Raw genomic sequence first — 24,936 nt, forward strand, 5'->3', positions numbered from 1 at the left:
TTTTCTTTAATTATTTGTTCAGGCCAGGGTGTGACATGGGTTTATTGTATTGTCGTATTGGGGTTTTTGTAGGCATTGGGATTGTGGTTGATTAGGGGTGTGTCTAGTATAGGCTTGGCTGCCTGAGGCGGTTCTCAATCAGAGTCAGGTGATTCTTGTTGTCTCTGATGGGGAACCGTATTTAGGTAGCCTGAGTTTCACTGTGTATTTCGTGGGTGATTGTTCCTGTCTCTGTGTAGTTTCACCAGATAGGCTGTATTTAGGTTTCACGTTCCGTTTGTTGTTTTTGTATTTGTTTAGTTATTTCATGTGTCGCTTTTTTCATTAAAGTCATGAGTAACCACCACGCTGCATTTCGGTCCGACTCTCTTTCGACAAACGATGAACGCCGTTACACTAACTGGCATTTATAAGCAGTGCGTGAATTTCAAGTTTGGGGAAGATCATTTTCACCATAAAAATGAACCTTCCCAATAAAAGATTTACATGCATTATTGCATTTGCGGTCACTTTTGATAATGGTGTTTCTGTTAATGGAACATTTGTGCTTATAGCCTACTGCCGTGTTCACATTGCTGCGCTTCTAATGTGAAGAAATAGCATAATAGTAATCAACATTCTAAACTAAACGTTCTGATCTGTTGCGTCAGCCACATTGCATAAAATAGTTTTTTTGATGCTAGTGGTTGTATTAATTTGAGATCGATCTCATCCCACAACTGCCCAGACTATGTTTGGAATATTTATTTCTCACACAGAATAGAATAGGTCGACTTTTGTACTGTGGGGGATAGTAGACTGATATAGGCTAATGATTTTGCTTTTCGTAAGGCCTACTCATCTTGGTGGCTGAACAAAAGTTATTATGGACAGTTCTTCCAATATCTTCAATATGCACCTCGGAATTGGATAAGGACGCACGCAGTTGGTGTCTGTCCTCCCTTGTAGCCTGTGAGAAAGACCTGATCAAGTGACAGAGAGCCATGTGAGCTGCATAATGCAGCCCTCCGGGCCACAAAAAGTCATGGAGTTTTTAGGGTACATTACGGCCACAAAGGGGATGCCGCTGTGAAATTCGAGGCATTATCAAGTGCTTGTCAAATTGGGAATGAGAGACTGATGAAGTGTGTACAGCCTGTGCAGAAAACAAAGCAGAGCTCATGCCTTTCAAGTGACTTTTTCAAATCATCATTAGAGTCTCATCGTGCAGCCTTACAACGTATTAAACATCTAAACATATAGCCCGACATTTGTAGAACAACTAAAGTAACATTATTCAATCTAAATGAAGCATATAGGAGTACCTATTTCTTTGTTAACCACTCAACACAGAAAAAGCATGTGCGCACCCCTTCAAATCGTTCAGAGAAAATATTTATGTTTTATTCAGCTTTGCTCAATTGTATTTTCATACTATAAAATAATGCCACAGAATCATAAGCAAATCTTGTCTGCTAAATGAATGAATGTAGCCCACAGCCATTTGGCATAGCCACATCAGGACCTAACATAAGAACAACTCAGAGTATGCTATTATTATCCTCTGAAATAGACTACATTATATTCATAACATGCTTCTTTAGACCAGTCTAAAATAAATCATGGATTTATTATTACATGGATTTAATACATGTTTTAATGCCTGTAAGGGTTTTCCTCCTCTCCGTCTGAAGAGGAGGTGTAGCAAGGATCGGACCAAGATGCAGCGTGGTAAGTGTCCATAATGTATTTAATGAAGACAAAATGAACCCTAGAACAAAAACAATAAATGATGACGTGAATTACAAAACCGAAACAGTACCGTGTTGCGAAAAGCACACACACGGAAACAATCACCCACAAAACAACAGTGAAACCCAGGCTACCTAAGTATGATTCTCAATCAGAGACAACTAACGACACCTGCCTCTGATTGAGAACCATACGAGGCCGAACACAGAAAACCAACCTAGAAACACAAAACATAGAATGCCCACCCAACTCATGTCCTGACCAACTAAAACAAACAATTAACACAATAACTAGGGTCAGAACGTGACAAAGCCAGGAGGTGCTAAATGTGTTTATGTTAATTAACGGTCAATTACTGTGAGACCGATAGTTATTTGCTTGACAATCACCGGCTGATGAAACGTCATGACTTCCACAGCCCTCGTCTCTCTGGAGATGTTTTATCAGGTTTAAGTCGGGCTCTGGCTGCATCACTCAAGGACATTCAGAGACTTGTCCCGAAGCCACTCCTGCGTTGTCTTGACTGTGTGCTTAGGGTCGCTGTCCTGTTGGAAGGTGAACCTTCACCCCAGTCTGAAGTCCTGAGAGCTCTGGAGCAGCTTTTCATCAAGGATCTCTCTTCTCCATTCATCTTCCCCTCGATCCTGACTAGACTCCCAGTCCCTGCTGCTGAAAAACATCCCACAGCATGATTCTGCCACCACCATTCCTCACCATTGGGATGGAATTGGCCAGGTGATGAGCAGTGCCTTGTTTCCTCCAGATGTGAGGCTTGGCATTCAGGTCAAAGAGTTCAATCTTGGTTTCATCAGACCATTGTTTCTCATGGTCTGAGAGTCCTTTAGGTGTCTTTTGGCAAACTCCAAGCGGGCTGTCATGTGCCTTTTACTGAGGAGTGGTTTCCGTCTGGACACTCTACCATAAGTGCTGCCGAGATGGTTGTCCTTCTGGAAGGTTCTCCCATCTCCACAGAGGAACTCTGGAGCTCTGTCAGAGTGACCATCGGGTTGATGATCACCTCCCTGACCAAGGCCCTACACACCCGATTGCTCAGTTTGGTTGGGCGGCCAGCTCTAAGGAAGAATCTTGGTGGTTCCAAACCTCTTCCATTTAAGAATGATGGAGGCCAATATGTTCTTGGGGACCTTCTATGCTGCAGAAAGGTTTTGGTACTCTTCCCCAGATCTGTGCCTTGACACAATCCTGTCTCGGAACTCTACGGACAATTCCTTCGACCTCATGGCTTGGGTTTTGCTTTGACGTGCACTATCAACTGTGGGACCTTATATAGACAGTTGTGAGCCTTTCGAAATCATGTTCAATCAAAAGAATTTACCACCAGTGGACTCCAATCAAGTTGTAGACACATCTCAAGGATGATCAATGGAAACTGGATGCACCTGAGCTCAATTTCGAGACTCATATCAAAGCGTCTGAATACTATTCCTGTTTTTTTATTTTGAATAGTTTTGCAAAATTTTCTAAAAACCTGTTTTCACTTTGTAATAATTGGGCACTATGGGGTGCCTGAGGATATAGTGTCTGATCAGGGTCCCCAGTTCACATCAAGGGTCTGGAAGGCCTTCATAGAGCGTCTGGGGATCTCGGTTAGTCTTACCTCAGGTTTTCACCCCGAGAGTAATGGGCAGGTGGAGAGAGTTAACCAGGATGTGGGTAGGTTTCTGCGGTCTTATTGCCAGGATCGGCCCGGGGAGTGGGCGAAGTTCGTGCCCTGGGCAGAGATGGCTCAGAACTCGCTACGTCACTCCTCCACTAACCTTACCCCTTTTCAATGTGTATTAGGGTATCAGCCGGTTCTGGCTCCTTGTCATCAGAGCCAGACCGATGCTCCTGCGGTGGACAATTGGTTTCGGCGCGCTGAGGAAACCTGGGAGGCAGCCCACGTCCACCTTCAGCGTGCCATAAGGCGCCAGAAAATTGGCGCAGACTGTAGCCGCAGTGAGGCCCCAGTGTTCGCACCAGGGAACAGGGTCTGGTTCTCGACCCGAAACCTGCCCCTCCGCCTGCTCTGCCGGAAGCTGGGTCAGCGGTTTGTGGGGCCCTTTAAAGTCCTGAGGAGAGTGAACGAGGGATGTTGTAGGTTACAACTGCCCATTAATTACCGTATTAACCCCTCGTTCCATGTGTCTCTCCTCAGGCCGGTGGTGGCTGGCCCGCTCCAGGAGGCTGAAGTGCGTGATGGTCCTCCACCTCCTCTAGACATCGAGGGGGTCCCAGCGTACTCTGTTCAATCCATTTCGGATTCGAGACGTCGGGCGAGGGGCCTTCAGTACCTCGTGGACTGGGAGGGGTACGGGCCGGAGGAGAGATGCTGGGTTCCGGTGGAGGACGTGTTAGATCCTTCCATGTTATCAGAATGCCACCGTCTCCATCCGGATCGCCCCTGCATCTCGCCCTCCGGGTCGTCGCGGCTGGAGCCTCTCCTTGTTCGGGCGGTGCTCGGCGTTCGACGTCACAGGTCTTCTAGCCATCATCGATCCATTTTTCATTTTCCATTGGTTTTGTCTTGTCTTCCCACACACCTGTTTTCAATCCCATTCGTTACCTGTTGTGTATTTAAGCCTCTGTTTCCCCTCATGTCTTTGTCAGAGATTGTTTTATTGTCAGTGTTGTTTATTTGTTGTGTTGGTGCGCGACAATGCACGTTTTCAGACGTGGTCCTTTTTGGGTATAGCTAATGGCTTCCCTCCCTCTCTCTCTCCTACACCCAGGTTCTGTTATGTCAGGTCGTAAAATCCTGGAGTAGACTCTCTCCCCCTGGTCATGCAGACAGAGAGACACATAGAGAGAACAAAGGATTTCACATGGCAAACTCCTAAACCCCCAAAATGGGAATTTGATACACAATGTCCACTTGTGAGAAGGTGGAAATGGTCTGTGGACACTTAAGGGACGGGTATGATGAGTGTGTTCATTTGGTGACCTCAGAGAGGACAGGAAACCAACATAACTATATATCTGAATATGTACATTTCTCAATAATGGGATTTGGATCTAATTCTATTTACCTCACATTAGTCTCATTCCAAAAGCCGTAAATTGTTGGTTATCTGCACGAACCCAGCCTTTACTATGGATCATCCATACACCAATTGTGGGAACATGAGCTGGCGCACTTCCAGAAATAATTGTTTGTGTGTAGGTGCTGACTAACGGTGAATAAACTATAAACACCCTGGAAGGCAGAGTGATGCTGAAACATTGATAAATACCCATTCAATTGCTGGGAGTTTATACATGGAGTGTGACTTCATTTTCATAGTTTATGGTTGTAAGTAATAAAATGAACTAGAAAATGCTGCAATTCTGAGTAATGACTACTTTTGTAAGGATATACAGTAAACTTCAGTACTACTGCAGTTGCTAAATAATTCCAATAGATGGCAGCATAAGACCACAAATACAATTTCTGAACATTAATTCTCCCTGGTACACCTCCTCCCCACAGGAAAACTCCCACATGCACTTTTTCTTTCTTTCTTTCTTTCTTTCTTTTTCCACACTGCTTTAATGCAAGTGCTTCAGTCAAGGACTGAAAAAGCATTTAACAGACTTACTGTGAATCAATATAATGATGAATCATGTTTATTTTATTAGTACCTGTTTTTATGCTCAATAATTAAAATTATACTTGATTACTATTTCAATAATCATTGTCAATAATCCTAAACATTAATTCAGTAACCTCTGGTGGAGAAAAAACTATTTTCCTTGGACATTCATTGTAAATTCATCAACCAGCATCGTGGCGCTCTTTCGCACAAGTAGCCAAGTCAACAAGCCCCGCCACAAGCAGCAGCAGCGAGCACTCTGCCTTCTCGTGCAAGAGGGTCATGTTGAGGTAAATATTGTACATTTGAAATTCTTCAAAGTAGCCACCCTTTTCCTTGATGACAGCTTTGCACACTCTTGGCATTCTCTCAACCAGCTTCATGAGGTAGTCACATGGAATGCATTTCAATTAACAGGTGTGCCTTGTTAAAAGTTAATTTGTGGAATTTCTTTCCTTCTGAATGTGTTTGAGCCAATCAGTTGTGTTGTGACAAGGTAGGGGTGGTATACAGAAGACAGCCCTATTTGGTCAAAGACAAAGTCCATATAATGGCAAGAACAGCTAAAATAGGCAAAGAGAAAGTACAGTCCATCATTACTTAAAAACACGAATGTCAGTCAATCTGGGAAATTTCAAGAACTTTGAAAATGTCTTTAAGTGCAGTCGCAAAAACCATTAAGCTCTATGATGAAACTGACTCTCATGAATACCGCCACAGGAAAGGAAGATCCATAGTTACCTCTCCTGCAAAGAATAGGTTCATTAGAGTTACCAACCTCAGAAATGAGGTAGGGTGATTGTGGAGGCCAGGTCATCTGATGCAGCACTCCATCACTCTCCTTCTTGATCAAATAGCCATTACACAGCCTGGAGGTGTGTTGGGTCATTGTCCTGTGCAAACCAGATGGACTGTTGTATCGCAGCAGAATGCTGTGGCAGCCATGCTGGTTAAGTGTGCCTTAATTAAGTGTGCCTTGCAATTTGCAACATTCACTCAATTCGATGACTGAGAACAGATTTCTATGCATATAAAATTACCCAGCAGCCATTTAGAAACAACATATCGTACAAAGAAAATGGTTATTTCTTAATTAAAAAATGCCTTCTGGCTGTTTAAATCGTCCACATCTTGAAAACGAAGACAGGGAAGTGCTTTTCCTTTAGGCTGGACACCTTTTTCTGAAGGAAGAAAATTTGGTTAACCATGAACAGAAAATGTTTAACGTTTGATGGCTATGTGCCAGCCATCTCTAGCACTATAGGTCACCACAACGAGTAGCCAGGCGAACAGTGAGGCTGCTTAACAAGTACCTGCAAATGTAATAATAATAATAATAATAAAAAGTTATGTGAGGTAATGCCGTTGAGGTTAATGCGTCAGGTCTCATTGCTAACAATAGCAAAGCAGGGATTGTGACATAGAACAATGGGCTGTGTATAGAACGTTCCGAAGGGGGTTGGTGCCAGGGTGGTCAATAGAACTAATAGGAGCTAGCAGGGTGAAAAATACCCTAAAATATGTTTTTGTTTCCAATGGGAACAGATTAGTCATGGTGGGCAGAACAAGCAAGGAGGTGGACAGAGTCAAGCATGAGCTAGTGAGGTCCTATTGACCCGTTCTAGAATACATTTGCATATTTCCATTAGGGAATGCCTACTCTGTGAAATGTGCGTGTGCAATAACTCAATTCGACATTGCACTCCTCCTAAACAACGTGATTACATTTTTTTGTCAAAGGCTAAAGTCTACAAAACTTAGTCCACTCGGATTCTACTTTTGGGAACAAAAAACTGTATTGAGATCAAATGTTTCATCGATGAGATCAGTTGCAGAATGTAGGTCAAAATCCATCTCATTCCATCTTCTCCCACTGCCAGTGGGCTGCCAAGCCTTTGCTTCATATTTATTCATCCAGTGAAATATCTGTCTCATTGTTCTATCTGTGTTGTGAAACCGGGCTCCATGTCGGATTCAATTGACTTGTTTTTATCAGAAAAAAGCGTTGTTAAAAATGTTGTTTCCAGCCTACTGCTTGCTTTAGCTTGCTGGGTTAACTAGCTTCAGTAACAGCTAACTGCTACTTAACAGGAATCCGGGACACAAACATGGGGTTCCAGTCATAAAGGCTGTGTCGTGGAATCCATGTTGTAGAATACTTTTAATGTAATCTCAACTGCAATCCAGGTCATTTGGATCTCCTATTACACTGAATAAAAAATATTAACGCACCATGTTAAGTGTTGGTCCCATGTTTCATGAGCAGAAATAAAAGATGCCAGAAATGTTCATTATGTACTAAAAGTTTATTTCTCTAAAATGTTGTGCACAAATTTGTTTATATCCCTGTTAGTGAGCATTTCTCTTTTGCCAAGATAATCCACCCACCTGAATGGTGTGGCATATTAAACAGGGTCGGCAGGTGGTGGCAGGTAGCCTAGTGGTTAGAGCGTTGGGCCAGTAACCAAAAGGTTGTTAGATCAAATCCCTGAGCTAATAAGGTGAACATCTCTTGTTCTGCCCCTGAACAAGGCAATTAACCCACTGTTCCTAAGCTGTCATTGTAAATAAGAATTTGTTCTTAACTGACTTGACTAGTTAAATAAAGGTTAAATAAAACTGTGTGATCATTACACAGGTGCACCTTGTGCTGGGGAAAATAAAAGGCCACTCTGAAATGGGCAGCTTTGTCACTAAAACACAATGCAGCAGTTGTCTTAAGCTTTGAGGGTATATGTAATTGGCATGCTGACTCCAGGAATGTCCACCAGAACACTTGACAGAGAATTGAATGTGAATTTCTCAACATAAAGCTGTTGTTTTTGAGAATTTTGCAGTACGTCCATCCGGCCTCACAAACACAGACCATATGTAACCACTCCAGCCCAGGACTTCCACATCCAGCTTTTTCACCAGCGGGATGTACTGAGTAATATTTCTGTCTGTAAAAAAAAATTCTGATTGGCTAAACCTGGCTCCCCAGTGGGTAGGCCTGGCTCCCCAGTGGGTGGGCCTATACCTTCCCAGGCCCACCTATAGCTGCGCCCCTGCCCAGTCATGTAAAATCCATAGATTAGGGCCTAGTTTATTTATTTAAACTGACTATTTCCTTATATGAACTGTAACTCAGTAAAATCTTAGAAATTGTTGGTTTATATTTTTGTTCATTATTGATGAAGTACAGTGATAACACATTAATCTGTTTTATAAATAAACAAAATATCTCACATTGCCCATGCTTCCCATGCTTGTTCAATGAACCATAAACAATTAATGAACATGCACCTGTGGAACGGTCGTTAAGACACTAACAACATTACAGACTGTAGGCAATTAAGGTCACAGTTATGAAAACTTAGGACACGAAAGAGGCCTTTCTACTGACTCTGAAAAACACCAAAAGAAAGATGCCCATTTTCATCTGCGTGGATGTGCCTTAGGCATGCTGCAATGAGGCATGAGGACTGCAGATGTGGCCAGGGCAATAAATTGCTATGTCCGTACTGTGAGATGCCTAAGACAGCGCTACAAGGACAGCTGATCTTCCTCGCAGTGGCAGACCATGTTTAACAACACCTGCACAGGATTGGCACATCCAAACATCAAACCTGCAGGACAGGTACAGGATGGCAACAACAACTGCCAACTGCCCTGCAAGACAGGAATGTTAGTGTTCTGCCATGGCCAGCGAAGAGCCCGGATCTCAATCCCATTGAGCACGTCTGAGTCTTTTTTATTTTTTTATTTTTTTATTTCACCTTTATTTAACCAGGTAGGCTAGTTGAGAACAAGTTCTCATTTGCAACTGCGACCTGGCCAAGATAAAGCATAGCAGTGTGAACAGACAACACAGAGTTACACATGGAGTAAACAATTAACAAGTCAATAACACAGTAGAAAAAAAGGGGGAGTCTATATACAATGTGTGCAAAAGGCATGAGGTAGGCAAATAATTACAATTTTGCAGATTAACACTGGAGTGATAAATGATCAGATGGTCATGTACAGGTAGAGATATTGGTGTGCAAAAGAGCAGAAAAGTAAATAAATAAAAACAGTATAAAAACAGTATGGGAATGAGGTAGGTGAAAATGGGTGGGCTATTTACCAATAGACTATGTACAGCAGCAGCGATCGGTTAGCTGCTCAGATAGCTGATGTTTGAAGTTGGTGAGGGAGATAAAAGTCTCCAACTTCAGCGATTTTTGCAATTCGTTCCAGTCACAGGCAGCAGAGTACTGGAAGGAAAGGCGGCCAAATTAGGTTTTGGCTTTAGGGATGATCAGTGAGATACACCTGCTGGAGCGCGTCCTACGGGTGGGTGTTGCCATTGTGACCAGTGAACTGAGATAATGCGGAGCTTTACAAAGCATTGACTTGTAGATGACCTGGAGCCAGTGGGTCTGGCGACGAATATGTAGCGAGGGCCCGCCGACTAGAGCATACAGGTCGCAGTGGTGGGTGGTATAAGGTGCTTTGGTAACAAAACGGATGGCACTGTGATAAACTGCATCCAGTTTGCTGAGTAGAGCATTGGAAGCTATTTTGTAGATGACATCGCCAAAGTCGAGGATCGGTAGGTTAGTCAGTTTTACTAGGGTAAGTTTGGCGGCGTGAGTGAAGGAGGCTTTGTTGCGAAATAGAAAGCCAACTCTAGATTTGATTTTGGATTGGAAATGTTTGATATGAGTCTGGCAGGAGAGTTTGCAGTCTAGCCAGACACCTAGGTACTTATAGATGTCCACATATTCTAGGTTGGAACCATCCAGGGTGGTGATGCTAGTCGGGCGTGCGGATGCAGGCAGCGAACGGTTGAAAAGCATGCATTTGGTTTTTACTAGCGTTTAAGAGCAGTTGGAGGCCACGGAAGGAGTGTTGTATGGCATTGAAGCTCGTTTGGAGGTTAGATAGCACAGTGTCCAAGGAAGGGCCAGAAGTATACAGAATGGTGTCGTCTGCGTAGAGGTGGATCAGGGAATCGCCCGCAGCAAGAGCAACATCATTGATATACACAGAGAAAAGAGTCGGCCCGAGGATTGAACCCTGTGGTACCCCCATAGAGACTGCCAGAGGACCGGACAACATGCTCTCCGATTTGACACACTGAACTCTGTCTGCAAAGTAGATGGTGAACCAGGCAAGGCAGTTATTCGAAATACCGAGGCTGCTGAGTCTGCCGATAAGAATATGGTGATTGACAGAATCGAAAGCCTTGGCCAGGTCGATGAAGATGGCTGCACAGTACTGTCTTTTATCGATGGAGGTTATGATATTGTTTAGTACCTTGAGGTGCACCTGTGACCAGCTTGGAAACCGGATTCCACAGCGGAGAAGGTATGGTGGGATTCGAGATGGTCAGTGATCTGTTTGTTGACTTGGCTTTCGAAGACCTTAGATAGGCAGGTCAGGATGGATATAGGTCTGTAACAGTTTGGGTCCAGGGTGTCTCCCCTTTGAAGAGGCGGATGAGCGGCAGCTCGCCAATCCTTGGGGATCTCAGATGATACGAAGGAGATGTTGAACAGGCTGGTAATAGGGGTTGCGATGGCGGCGGACAGTTTCCGAAATAGAGGGTCCAGATTGTCACGCCCAGCTGATTTGTATGGGTCCAGGTTTTGCAGCTCTTTCAGAACATCTGCTATCTGAATTTGGTTAAAGGAGAAGCTGGGGAGGCTTGGGCGAGTAGCTGCGGTGGGGGGAGCTGTTGGCCGAGGTTTGAATAGCCTGGAAGAAGGCATGGCCAGCCGTTGAGAAATACTTGTTGAAGTTTTCGATTATCATGGATTTATCGGTGGTGACCATGTTACCTAGCCTCAGTGCATGATGCAGTGATCGCTGAGATCCTGATTGAAGACAGCAGAGGTATATTTGGAGGGCAAGTTGGTCAGGATAATGATTTAGGGTTGTACCTGGTGGGTTCCTTGATGATTTGTGTGAGATTGAGGGCATCTAGCTTAGATTGTAGGACTGCCGGGGTGTTAAGCATATCCCAGTTTAGGTCGCCTAACAGAACAAACTCTGAAGCTAGATGGGGGCGATCAATTCACAGTTGGTGTCCAGGGCACAACTGTGAGCTGAGGGGGTCGGTAGCAGGCGGCAACAGTGAGAGACTTATTTCTGGAGAGATTAATTTTTTTAATTAGAAGTTCGAACTGTTTGGGATAGACCTGGAAAGTATGACAGAACTTTGCAGGCTATTTCTGCAGTAGATTGCAACTCTTCCCCTTTGGCAGTTCTATCTTGACAGAAAATGTTATAGTTGGGTATGGAATTCTCAGAATTTTTGGTGGCCTTCCTAAGCCAGGATTCAGACACTGCAAGGACAAACTTAGGGAGGAGGCTTCTGATGTTGACATGCATGAAACCAAGGCTTTTTCGATCACAGAAGTCAACAAATCAGGGTGCCTGGGGACATGCAGAGCCTGGGCTTACCTCCACATCACCCGAGGAGGAGTAGGATGAGGGTGCGGCTAAAGGCTATCAAAACTGGTCGCCTAGAGCGTTGGGGACAAGGAATAAAAGGAGCAGATTTCTGGGCATGGTAGAATATATTCAGGGCATAATGTGCAGTCAGGGGTATGGTGGGGTGCGGGTACAGTGGAGGTAAGCCCAGGCACTGGGTGATGATAAGCGAGGTTGTATCTCTGGACATGCTGGTTATAATGGGCGAGGTTACCACATGTGTGGGAGGTGGGACAAAGGGGGTATCAGAGGTATGAGGAGTGGAACTAGGGGCTCCATTGTAAACTAAAACAATGATAACTAACCTGAACAACAGTATACAAGGCATATTGATATTTGAGAGAGACATACAGCGAGGCATAAAGTAATCGCAGGTATTGATTGGGAGACTAGCTAAAACAACAGGTGAGACAACAGCTAGTCAGCTAACACAACAACAGCAGGTAAAATTGCGATGACTGGGCAGAGAGGGACGGATTAACTACACACAGAGCCTGAGTTTGCGGCTGGGGCCGACAGATAAAACATGAATAAACAGAATGGAGTACCGTGATTAATGGACAGTCCAGCAGGCATCAGCTATGCAGCCAAGTGATCATAGTGTCCAGGGGGCAGCAGTGGATGGGACAGGGAAACCACCACTACGCTAGCAGGCAGGCGACACAGCGTTTAAAGTTAGTAGCCTGGGGCTGGTAGGGGGTTTGCTCAGACGGAGGCCGGTTGAAGGCACAGCGGATGGAGTATTCGTCGGCAGACCAGATGTGGTGGTGCGGCGGGGCGCCGTGTCGACAGAGAATCCAAGCCAGATGGCGAAAGGGGTATTGTAGTATTGTGTTTGCAAGCCGGGAGATGTGCCTGGCTCACGGCTAACTAGTGCTTGCTTCGTGGCAGTGGCGTTAGCCACTATAGCCAATCGGTAGCAGCGGTGATCCGGTGCCAAGGTCCAGAGTTTACAGCAAAGATCCGGTGGAGTATTGGGCTCTAGCCATGTATGAGTGGGGTTCGGGTGAACAGCTAAGTAGGCCGGGAGGTGGGCCTCAGGGATAGTTTCGGTACTGGGTGCCACGGAGGGTGCAAGCTTGTTGTGAAGATTAGAAGTAATGGCCCAGGGATTACGGCAGGAATCCGGCATTGTTGTGGAGAGACAGTCCGATACTGGTAGATTGGCGAGTAATATCCAAGCTAAGAACAGGGCTGGTATCTGTGCAGATGGTAAAAGCCGCTAGCAGTGGTTAACAATGACTAAATAGCTTGTAGCTAATTAGCTGGTTAGCTTCTGGAGGTTCTTGAATGTGTTCTAAAGTTAAAAAATAATAGTGATTCCGTATCACGTTGGGTGAGGCAGGTTACCGGAAGGTATAATCAAATTAAAAATCGAAAAGAGATTGAGAAAAAAACAATTGAAATATAAACAAAAAATACGAAAAATACAAAAGTACAAGAGAAGATGAACAAAACACGTCTTCAATGCTACGTCATCTTGGAATTGTTTATATACACATTGATCATCCTTGATGTGTTTTTACAACTTGATTGTTTACCACAAATTCAATTGATTGGAAATTATTTGGAAAGGCACACACCTATATAAGGTTCCACAGTTCAAATCAAATCAAATTGTATTGGTCATATACATGTGTTTAGCAGATTTTATTGCGGGTTTAGCGAAATGCATGTGTTTCTAGCTCCAACGGTGCAGTAATATCTAACAAGTAATATCTATCAAAATCCACAATACACACACATCTAAAATAAAGGAATGGAATTAAGAATATATACAAATTTGGACAAGAAATATCAGAGCAGCATGGACTAAGATACAGTAGAATGGAATAGAATACAGTATAAATATATGAGATTAAAATATCTAGACATTATTAAAGTGACTAGTGTTCCATTATTAAAGTGGCCAGGGACTTCAAGTCTATGTATATATGGCAGCAGCCTCTATTGGGCTAGTGATGACTATTTAACAGTCTGATGGCCTTGAGATAGAAACTGTTTTTCAGTCCATCAGTCGCATCTTTGATGCACCTGTACTGACTTTGCCTTGTTGTTGTCCTTCATCTTTTGGCCTTTCTGTGACATCGGGTGCTGTGGGTGTCGTGGAGGGCAGGTAGTTTGCCCCCGTGATGAGTTGGAATACACTGTTGCTGAGCTTATCAGGAAGTGTATTGGAGATGTTGTACCGATACACTTCCTGATAAACTCAGTCACTGTATCATTGTATTCGTCAATGTTATTCTCAGAGGCTACCCGAACATATCCCAGTCCGCTTGATCAAAACCATCTTGAAGCGAGGATTCTGATTGATAAAACACCAGCTTTGAATAGTTCTTAGCACGGGAACTTCTTGTTTGAGTTTCTGCCAATAGGAAGGGAGGAGCAAAATGTAGTCGTGATCAGATTTGACGAAGGGAGGACAGGGAAGGCCATGTAGGCATCCTGGAAGTTGGAGTAGCAGTGTCGAGTGTTTTAGCAGCGCGATCAGTCGGAATTTGATTGTGAGGTATTCTAGGTCTGGTGAACAAAAGGACTTGAGTTCCTGTGTGTTATCACAAACACACCATGAGTAGTTAATCATGAAACATACACCCCTGCCCTTCTTCTTCCTGGAGAGATATGTATTCCTGTCTGAGCGATGAACTGAGAACCCAACTGGCTGTACGGACAGTATATCCAGAGAGAGACATGTTTCTGTGAAACAGAGTATGTTACAATCCCTGATGTCTCCCTGGAAGGAAATCCTCGGCTTGAGCTCGTCAACTTTATTATCCAGCGACTGAACATTAGCGAGTAATATACTCTGAAGCGGTGGGTGGTGTGTGCACCTCCTGAGTTGGACTAGAAGTCCACTCCGAAAATCTCTTCTCCGCAGTGTTTTGTATTATTTTATGTGTTTATTTGTACACTTGGGACTTTGATATCAATACCCTTAATACATAGACTGGGTTATATTCTAAGTATACCTTGAAAATTTGACTTTTCATTAGCTGGGAGATACCTGAGGGAATTAGCATTAACCACAGAACAATATTCTTTGTGTGTAACTAGGGCTCTGAACACTAGAACCCCATAGGCCAACGTCCACTAACATTTGATTTTGTAAATTTAAAAAAATCAGCCCCCCAAAAGCTATTAAAAAAGCTAAGCTCATTTGTCATCATTTTTAAATCACAAACAGAAAAGTATTTAGAGCCTTTTCCCCACACCTGTTCCTACCTACAATATGCTGTAGGACAGGTGCTAATGCATCTCTCTCCTCACTGAATTAACCACGAATGGGCGATAATTGTGCACCTTACTTCACAATTGTACTTAAATTAGGCCTAACTGAATGATAAGGAGGGTGAAGAGGTTGATTTTATTTCGAAAAACAATATTGTAATGATGAGTTTGTGCTGTATCTATTTATCAGTGTTGGCGATCATGTTAAAAATTGGACCGCGTACCTTTTACTTTGTAAAAATAACCTGTTTTGGGACTGTTTTATTTACTGTAGCTCTATTACTAATCAAACATATTTTAAGGGAACTAAAAATGCTCTGTCCACATTGATGAGCGGGAAACAAACGATGCTACACCTAAACTACACCTAAACTACACCTAAACTACACCTAAACTACACCTAAACTAATTTCACATATAATACGAGTTATAGATTCAATTGACAATAATCTGATGAGTGACAATATTAGGCCTATCAGTTGTCAAATTGTACATGAAGAGATTGGCACATCTTGTAATTGACAGATGCAGGGAAAATATTTTGATTGCTATATTGCATCTGAAAGAGTATATTGAGCAGTTTCCATGACACTAACCAATATTTCTTGTGCAATTAATCATTGACAATTATTTATCCACGGGTGATTTTGTTTAGGAATAGAGCAAATCATTTCACCAGTTATTATTATTATCCGCTTTTTCGTTTCTTTGTCAAAGTAACCTGTAACTGGACTTTAATACTATAACTATTACTAATCAAATCTACAAATAAAGTTGGTCAAATGGACTACAATTATGTTTTAATGTAAAGGAAACTAAAACAGGCTATATGCCGATGTGTTTTCTAGGACTTTGTAGAATTGTTCAAAACATATCCTTGACTCTAGCTAAACAAATAACTATTGTTGTAATTTTTTTTATTGACATATTCCCATGAATGTTTATTCATGCAACCTCTTGGAACTACCCATCCCAGGATCCGGGAGAATTGTCATCAACTACACTAATTAGCATAGCGCAACGGTCAAAGAATATTACTAGAAAATATTAATATTCATGAAATCACAAGTGAAATATAGTGAAACACAGCTCAGCCTTTTGTTAATCACCCTGTGATCTCAGATTTTGAAATTATGCTTTACAGCCAAAGCAAGACAAGCGTTTGTGTAAGTTTATAGCCTAGCATAGCATCATGTCAAGCTAGCAGCAGGAAGCTTGGTCACGAAAATCAGAAAAGCAATCAAATTAACTGTTTACCTTTGATGATCTTCGGATGTTTTCACTGACGAGACTCCCAGTTAGACAGCAAATGTTCCTTTTGTTCCATAAAGATTATTTTTATACCCAAAATATATTTGTTTGTTGGTCATGTTATGTTGAGAAATCCACCGGAAATAGCGGTCACGACAACACCGAAAAAAAAATCTAAATTATATCCATAATATCGACAGAAACATGGCAAACGTTTTTTATAATCAATCCTCAAGGTGTTTTTCAAATATCTATTTGATAATATATCAACCTGGACAATTGGCTTTTCAGTAGGAGCGAGAGGAAAAATGACTACCTCTGTCTTTTACGCAAGAATCACTCTGAGAGCCTTCAGCAGGCCACTTACGCGATGTAGTCGTTTACACTCATTCTTCAACATAAAGGTGTGGAACTATGTCAAAATGCTGTAGACACCTTAGGGAATACGTAGAAAAATGAATCTGGTTGATATCCCTTTCAATGGCCAATAGGGGTGCATAGGAACACAACGGCTTCAAAATAAGAGGCACTTCCTGATTGGATTTTCCTCAGGGTTTCACCTGCATTATCAGTTCTGTTATACTCACAGACAATATTTTGACAGTTTTGGAAACTTTAGAGTGTTTTCTATCATAAGCTGTCAATTATATGCATATTCTAGCATCTTGTCCTGAGAAATAGGCGGTTTACTTTGGGAACATTATTTTTCCAAAAATAAAAATATTGCCCCCTAGTTTCAAGAAGTTTCCTTTACAATATATTTATCAAGTATTTATTTATCAAGCATTGTTGATATGCATCTGAAGCATATGCTAAAGTATATTCCCCAACGTTCTCTAGGGGTGCTGATAGGCTGAAAGGTCATGCACAAAACATAATGTCCATGCCATAAGGGCTTGCTGATAGAAAAATATATACAGTATGTTGTAATTACAAGACAACAAAAATGGCAAACTCACAATTTTCTTAAAAATGTTATGAGGAATAAAAAAGTATAATGTCTCTGGAGATGTTATGCCTTTTTTCAACCACTTAATCTTAAAGGCATTATTCATATCCACACAATCCAATAACTGAAAACCTCCTTCTACCCTTGTCACAGAGAACACTTTCTTTTTAAGGTGGTGATGTTTGTTTTTTCATACAACATTGGTAAATGAGTTATTCATCTCCTTACATGTGGATTCATGTACAAAAAGAAATCTAACTGGATAAACAAACCCAGATATACCCTCAGCCTTCATAAATAGAACCCTTACAAAAATGGATGTTTTGCTGGCTAGCTCTCCCAGCTGTTGGCTAGCTCTCCCAGAGTAACAGCACCCTGAGCCAATCATGCTCTCTGTCTGCCCCTCCACCACAGAAAGCACAGAGTGAGACTGAAACAGCTGCATTTTGGAGCTGCCTGACTCAATACAAATTTACCAAAAACAATACAATGGGAAAGCAACCACTTATGCTTCATATGAACACATTGTTTAAATAAAATTCAATTGTTTGCTAACAGACATGAAATAATAGAATTGCTTGCAAATCACCTTCACTTGCTGCATATCCCCAGTGACCATGGGGATTTCAATATTGTTTGTTTAAATCGATCAAAAGTAGAGGACTTTCAGGACCATGCACTGTCTTGTTGCACTGCAGTTAATCAGGAGATGAAGGCATTGTCATGGTATAGCTGATCCCGATCATTTCAGATTAATTTAGGATTTTAGACAAATATGACGAAGTTGACCAAAACTCTGGACACATTTTTTTAGGAATCACAGTTTTGAGAGAAATATTACTTTAAATCAGAAAGGGCTATTGCAGGAAACTACATGAGCTCCTTTCACAGTTATTATACATTTTCGCAAGTTTTTAGAATTTTAAACACTTTTGGGGAGTTTGAAATTGTGGAACTTTGCTCTAGACAAGGGCATTTCCTGGCACAGAGCCCAACATGGAAATGAATAATATTGCAAATATTTTACCTTTTAAAATTCCCTAAATGTATTTTTTGGCCCAAATAATGAAAACGATTAAAAAGAAAAGTTTCACTGCCAGACAAGGATTGCCCCAACTTTCAAGTATCCCTATACAGTCATGTAGCTATATATATTTTTAAGAGGGTTAGCTATTTACCTTCAATGAACAGGTGTAGTCTTCTGGTGGCCATTGAACTTCCATTAGAATGAAATGTTTCTAAGAGGTATTCATCAGAATCCGTCCTTTCTGTGTTATCCATCCTAAATGTCTTGTTGTTCATGAAGAACTCTGATCTAGCTTTAATGGAGTCAGCGATGATCATTTTGTTTCTTCTCATTCGGAGTATCTCTGTAGTTACACCAGTGGGATCTTTTTTAAATGTGAGTTCAGATACTGTGGTATCAGTCAGCTGGAGATAGACAGTACCTCCCAGAGCTCCATAACACTGACATCCATCCTCTCTAGCATCACAGGAGGAGGTCAACATGCCTGAGGACAAAGTTGAACATTGTGTCACAATTCTGACACAACTGGTATAAGTGGATAAAGTGAAAATATGTTACTGTCATAAGTATGACTGAACTGGAGTGGTTTCTTATAATGTAATTGTCTGACACTGAGTTGACAATAACTTCAAAGATGACTTATACAATGAGTGGGATATAGCAGAAAACAGTATTGAAATGAACAATCAGATCTAGCCGTCTCAGGTTTGGCAGGAATATACATATCTTTTATCAATATATTTTCCAGACACCAATTATGCTGTTGCAATGATAAGGACACACAAGCAATCAACAGTTATACTCAGATATGGTTGGAATGGAAAACCTCTCCACAACTCTCTACTTCCCTCCTGTCGCCATATAGCCATAGTCTTCACAGTCTGAAAATAGTAGGCTCTTGCATAATGAGCTACGACACAAATAAAGACATAACTTACCATGAGACACTCCTGCTATCATCACCAACAATCCAAAAACAGCCTCCATGTCTCTCTCTTCACTCCCTAATTCAATTAACTGACTTCAAATGAGCCCCAAAAAAGATGTTTCCTTTACTTTTGTCCACAAGTCTGGCTATGCAAGTCAAACTGAGAAGAATCTGCAACTGAAACCTCTCTTGATGTGTTGTCTTCCTCGTTCTAGAATTAACAGTTCTTATCCAGCAGTTCTTACATTAGCTAGTCCCCTTTCTCTGACAAAAGGGTGCGGAAACACAAGGTTGTTATTTAACTTCCTTACTTTGATAAAACCATGACACGTTTGTCTCTAGACAAGAAGTCTTCACATTTAGTTATCAAATCCAGAGAAAATATTATCATATTCAAATACGCAATAGGGGAGACTGGGGAACAAAGTAACCCGAGGAACAAAGTAAAAACACAGTAACTCAGATTATAAATGACTTATAAAACTGTTACTCAATCTGTTAATGCTTGGTTAGTGTATCTACATAACTAGGACATTTTGCTTGAATCCATAAATAATGATTTTTTTTTATTAACAATAAATATTGTAAATAAATAAATGTTTGTCTCCTCTCTTTCTTGATTATTGACCTCAAGATCATTCCCCATGTATCTAATCATATATCAGTTTTACAGTGGAACATTCCCCATGTATCTAATCATATATCAGTTTTACAGTGGAACATTCCCCATGTATCTAATCATATATCAGTTTTACAGTGGAACATTCCCCATGTATCTAATCATATATCAGTTTTACAGTGGAACATTCCCCATGTATCTAATCATATATCAGTTTTACAGTGGAACATTCCCCATGTATCTAATCATATATCAGTTTTACAGTGGAACATTCCCCATGTATCTAATCATATATCAGTTTTACAGTGGATTTAATCATATATCAGTTTTACAGTGGAACATTCCCCATGTATCTAATCATATATCAGTTTTACAGTGGATGATACCCTATGTATCTAATCATATATCAGTTTTACAGTGGAACATTCCCCATGTATCTAATCATATATCAGTTTTACAGTGGAACATTCCCCATGTATCTAATCATATATCAGTTTTACAGTGGAACATTCCCCATGTATCTAATCATATATCAGTTTTACAGTGGATCATTCCCCATGTATCTAATCATATATCAGTTTTACAGTGGAACATTCCCCATGTATCTAATCATATTTCAGTTTTACAGTGGATCATTCCCCATGTATCTAATCATATATCAGTTTTACAGTGGAACATTCCCCATGTATCTAATCATATATCAGTTTTACAGTGGATGATACCCTAATCAATCATATATCAGTTTTACAGTGGATCATTCCCCATGTATCTAATCATATATCAGTTTTACAGTGGAACATTCCCCATGTATCTAATCATATATCAGTTTTACAGTGGAACATTCCCCATGTATCTAATCATATATCAGTTTTACAGTGGAACATTCCCCATGTATCTAATCATATGTCAGTTTTACAGTGGAACATTCCCCATATATCTAATCATATATCAGTTTTATAGTGGATCATTCCCCATGTATCTAATCATATATCAGTTTTACAGTGGAACATTCCCCATGTATCTAATCATATATCAGTTTTACAGTGGAACATTCCCCATGTATCTAATCATATATCAGTTTTACAGTGGAACATTCCCCATGTATCTAATCTTATGTCAGTTTTACAGTGGAACATTCCCCATGTATCTAATCATATATCAGTTTTACAGTGGAACATTCCCCATGTATCTAATCATATATCAGTTTTACAGTGGAACATTCCCCATGTATCTAATCATATATCAGTTTTACAGTGGAACATTCCCCATGTATCTAATCTTATGTCAGTTTTACAGTGGAACATTCCCCATGTATCTAATCTTCTAATCTTCCTTCGGAAAGTATTCAGACCCTGTGACACCTTTGGCCGTGATTACAGCCGAGAGTCTTCTTGGGTATGATGCTACAAGCTTGGTACACCTGTATTTGGGCAGTTTCTCCCCAATCTTCGCTGCAGATCCTCCCAAACACGGTCAGGTTGGATGGGGAGCATTGCTGCACAGCTATATTCAGGTCTCTCCAGACGTGTTTGATCAGGTTCAAGTCCGGGCTCTGGCTGAGCCACTCAAGGACATTCAGAGACTTGAACCAAAGCCACTCCTGCGCTGTATTGGCTGTTTGCACAGGGTTGTTGTCCTGTTGGAAGGTGAACCTTCGCCCCAGTCCTGATCCAGAACTCTTTTAAAACATGTTTCTGAAGTACACTGTATCTTTTAGTTGTGTGTGACGAAGTGAATATCACACCATGTAGTATGGGGCAGCACACATATTTAAAGTTCAAAGCAACAATGACATAGTTGTTAGGTTGAAAAACATCTTCATATAAAAACATATTACATTCATATTTATTAGCAAGTTAAAATGCAGTCATCTGTTATCCTGATGAAAGGTTTTGTTAATTCTGATGCCTCAACGAGCATCTACCTGTTTTATATTGTAAGGATTGTGCTAGATGTATTGACTCTATGGTTGCTGCAGAGTCCATACATCTTATTGCCAGGGTTACAAATTCAAGCACTGTGAATGATGTGATTCAAATCCTCTCCAGAACATAATTGCATAAGTGAGCCCACTTGCAACAACACTTTGGTAGAACAAACATGCAGAGTAGCAGTACTGCATTGTATTTTATGCAATAAAGGAATAAGGGAAATCTAAACAAGTTTGGGTTTCTTGAAAAGGGCATTTTCTCTCCATTGCAGTTTCTTGTCAATAACCACTCTCTGCTTGGCCTACTAAAGAGCGCACAACCTCTCTCATCTCAGTTATAAGTTACCACAAGTTTGATCATTCTGAAGGCTGAGATCAATTTAGTTCTGGTCTGAAAATATGAGATGGGTGAAATCAGTTATTTGACACAATCAGATCCTAGTCTCTCGAGCCAATCTGCAATCTGCAATCTTTGAATCAGTTGCTGACAGGCTTACAATCAGGGACGGACTACCACATTTTCGGCCACGGGGAAATCAACTAACTTCCTGCATTTCAACATGTTGCAATGGGGGCAGTGATTTTTGTTGTTGTTTTATAGCTCACCTCACGCTTTTGTTCACACTTTGCCATGAGGATGACAGAAAATGTTGCAGTTTTAAAGCCATTTTTTTGCAACTCTACACGTTGCTATCAATTGCTATCTGGGGGTCCCTCGACCTCCAGGGGGCCCCAACCAACGTGCCCTGCGTACCCTGTTCGGTAATCCAGCCCTAATTACGATGCTCCAAGGTCGGGATATCCAAGACTAGTCAGATCCTAGGTGAACACTCATCTGTACTGTAGCCTCATTGATAGTAACTATGGTAACATTATGGTTGTGTAATGGTTTTCTTCCGTCGAAGGAGAGGAGGACCAAAATGCAGCGTGGTTAGAGTTCAACATGTTTAATCAAGACCATACACGAGAACACTACAAAATACAAAACAACAAATGTGAAAACCGAAACAGTTCTATCTGGTGAAATGACACAAAGACAGAAGACAACCACCCACAAAGTACGCCGACTTAGGATTGGCAACCCTACTAAATGGCCCCACTGGACTGAGGGGCAGCTCGGGACAGATCGGGACTGAGGGGCAGCTCCTGACTGAGGGGCAGATCGGGACTCTGAGGGGCAGATCGGGACTGAGGGCGCAGCTCCTGGCTGACTGGCGGGGCAGCTCCTGGCTGACTGGTGGCTCTGGCGGCTCCTGGCAGACTGGCGGCTCTGGCGGCTCCTGGGAGACTGGCGGCTCCTGGCAGACTGGCGGCTCCTGGCAGACTGGCGGCTCTGGCGGCTCCTGGCAGACTTGCAGCTCCTTGCAGACTGGCGGCTCTGGCGGCTCAGGACAGGCGGGAGACTCTAGCCGCCCTGGAGAGACGGGAGACTCTAGCGGCCCTGGAGAGATGGGAGACTCTAGCGGCCCTGGAGAGACGGAAGACTCTAGCGGCCCTGGAGAGACGGGAGACTCTAGCGGCTGTGGAGAGACGGGAGACTCTAGCAGCTCTGGAGAGACGGGAGACTCTAGCAGCTCTGGAGAGATGAGGCGCACTGTAGGCCTGGTGCGTGGTGCCGGCACTGGTGGTACTGGGCCGAGGACACGCACCTCAGGGCGAGTACGCGGGAAGGAGAAACAGGGAGTACTGGGTTCTGGACACGCACAGGAAGCCTGGTGCGGGGGCTGCCACGGAGGGCTGGTGCACTGGAACTCTTGAGCACCGAGCCTACCCAACCTTACCTGGCTCGATGCCTACTCTAGCCCGGCCGATCCGAGGAGCTGAAATGTACCGCACCGGGCTATGCACCCGCACTGGAGACACTGTGCACTCCACAGCATAACACGGTGCCTGCCCGGTCCCTCTCTCCGGTAAGATGAGAGATGAGATTAGATCCTATATTCACTCACTCAAAAAGACAGACACAAATGTGTTGAATGCCCAATCTGTTGAATACACAATGTGTTGAATACCCAATGTGTTGAATACCCAGTGTGTTGAATACCCAATGTGTTGAATACCCAATGTGTTGAATACCCAGTGTGTTGAATACCCAGTGTACCCAATGTTGAATACCCAATGTGTTGAATACCCAATGTGTTGAATACCCAATGTGTTGAATACCCAGTGTGTTGAATACCCAATGTGTTGAATACCCAATGTGTTGAATACCCAGTGTGTTGAATACCCAATGTGTTGAATACCCAATGTGTTGAATACCCAATGTGTTGAATACCCAGTGTGTTGAATACCCAATGTGAATTGAATACCCAGTGTGTTGAATACCCAATCTGTTGAATACACAATGTGTTGAATACCCAATGTGTTGAATACCCAATGTGTTGAATACCCAATGTGTTGAATACCCAGTGTGTTGAATACCCAATGTGTTGAATACCCAATGTGTTGAATACCCAATCTGTTGAATACACAATGTGTTGAATACCCAATGTGTTGAATACCCAATGTGTTGAATACACAATGTGTTGAATACCCAATGTGTTGAATACCCAGTGTGTTGAATACCCAATGTGTTGAATACCCAATGTGTTGAATACCCAATGTACCCAATGTTTGAATACCCAATGTGTTGAATACCCAGTGTGTTGAATACCCAATGTGTTGAATACCCAATGTGTTGAATACCCAATCTGTTGAATACACAATGTGTTGAATACCCAATGTGTTGAATACCCAATGTGTTGAATACACAATGTGTTGAATACCCAATGTGTTGAATACCCAGTGTGTTGAATACCCAATGTGTTGAATACCCAATGTGTTGAATACCCAATGTGTTGAATACCCAGTGTGTTGAATACCCAATGTGAATTGAATACCCAATGTGTTGAATACCCAATCTGTTGAATACACAATGTGTTGAATACCCAATGTGTTGAATACCCAATGTGTTGAATACCCAATGTGTTGAATACCCAATGTGTTGAATACCCAATCTGTTGAATACCCAATGTGTTGAATACCCAATGTGTTGAATACCCAATGTGTTGAATACCCAATGTTGAATACCCAGTGTGTTGAATACCCAATGTGTTGAATACCCAATGTGTTGAATACCCAATGTGTTGAATACCCAATGTGTTGAATACCCAGTGTGTTGAATACCCAATGTGTTGAATACCCAATGTGTTGAATACCCAGTGAATACCCAATGTGTGAATACCCAGTGTGTTGAATAC

General features: G+C 42.1%; 1 protein-coding gene across 17 annotated transcripts in view; it reads right to left on the reverse strand.

Moving 5' to 3' along the window:
* The window catches only part of LOC118363380 (uncharacterized), a 160,060-nt gene that overhangs the window by 104,523 nt on the left and 30,601 nt on the right, over positions 1-24,936 (reverse strand). For 3 of the 17 annotated variants that reach the window (XR_008087475.1, XR_008087476.1, XM_052488178.1), the window contains exons 1-2: positions 19,159-19,367; positions 18,372-18,704 (exon numbers count right to left, since the gene is read on the reverse strand). The exons of 10 other annotated variants lie outside the window; for them this stretch is intronic. Coding sequence is in view for 5 of the 7 variants with exons in the window: in XM_052488178.1 (XP_052344138.1) it covers positions 18,372-18,704; positions 19,159-19,207 (382 nt within the window). In the remaining 2 variants the exon portion in view is untranslated. Of the gene's footprint in view, positions 1-18,371; positions 18,705-19,158; positions 19,368-24,936 lie in introns of those variants that run through there. 4 more of the 17 variants (XM_052488176.1, XM_052488177.1, XM_052488186.1 and 1 more) reach the window with 4 other exon arrangements.

Source organism: Oncorhynchus keta, chromosome 30, assembly GCF_023373465.1.
Source record: "Oncorhynchus keta strain PuntledgeMale-10-30-2019 chromosome 30, Oket_V2, whole genome shotgun sequence".
Classification (NCBI taxonomy): domain Eukaryota; kingdom Metazoa; phylum Chordata; class Actinopteri; order Salmoniformes; family Salmonidae; genus Oncorhynchus; species Oncorhynchus keta.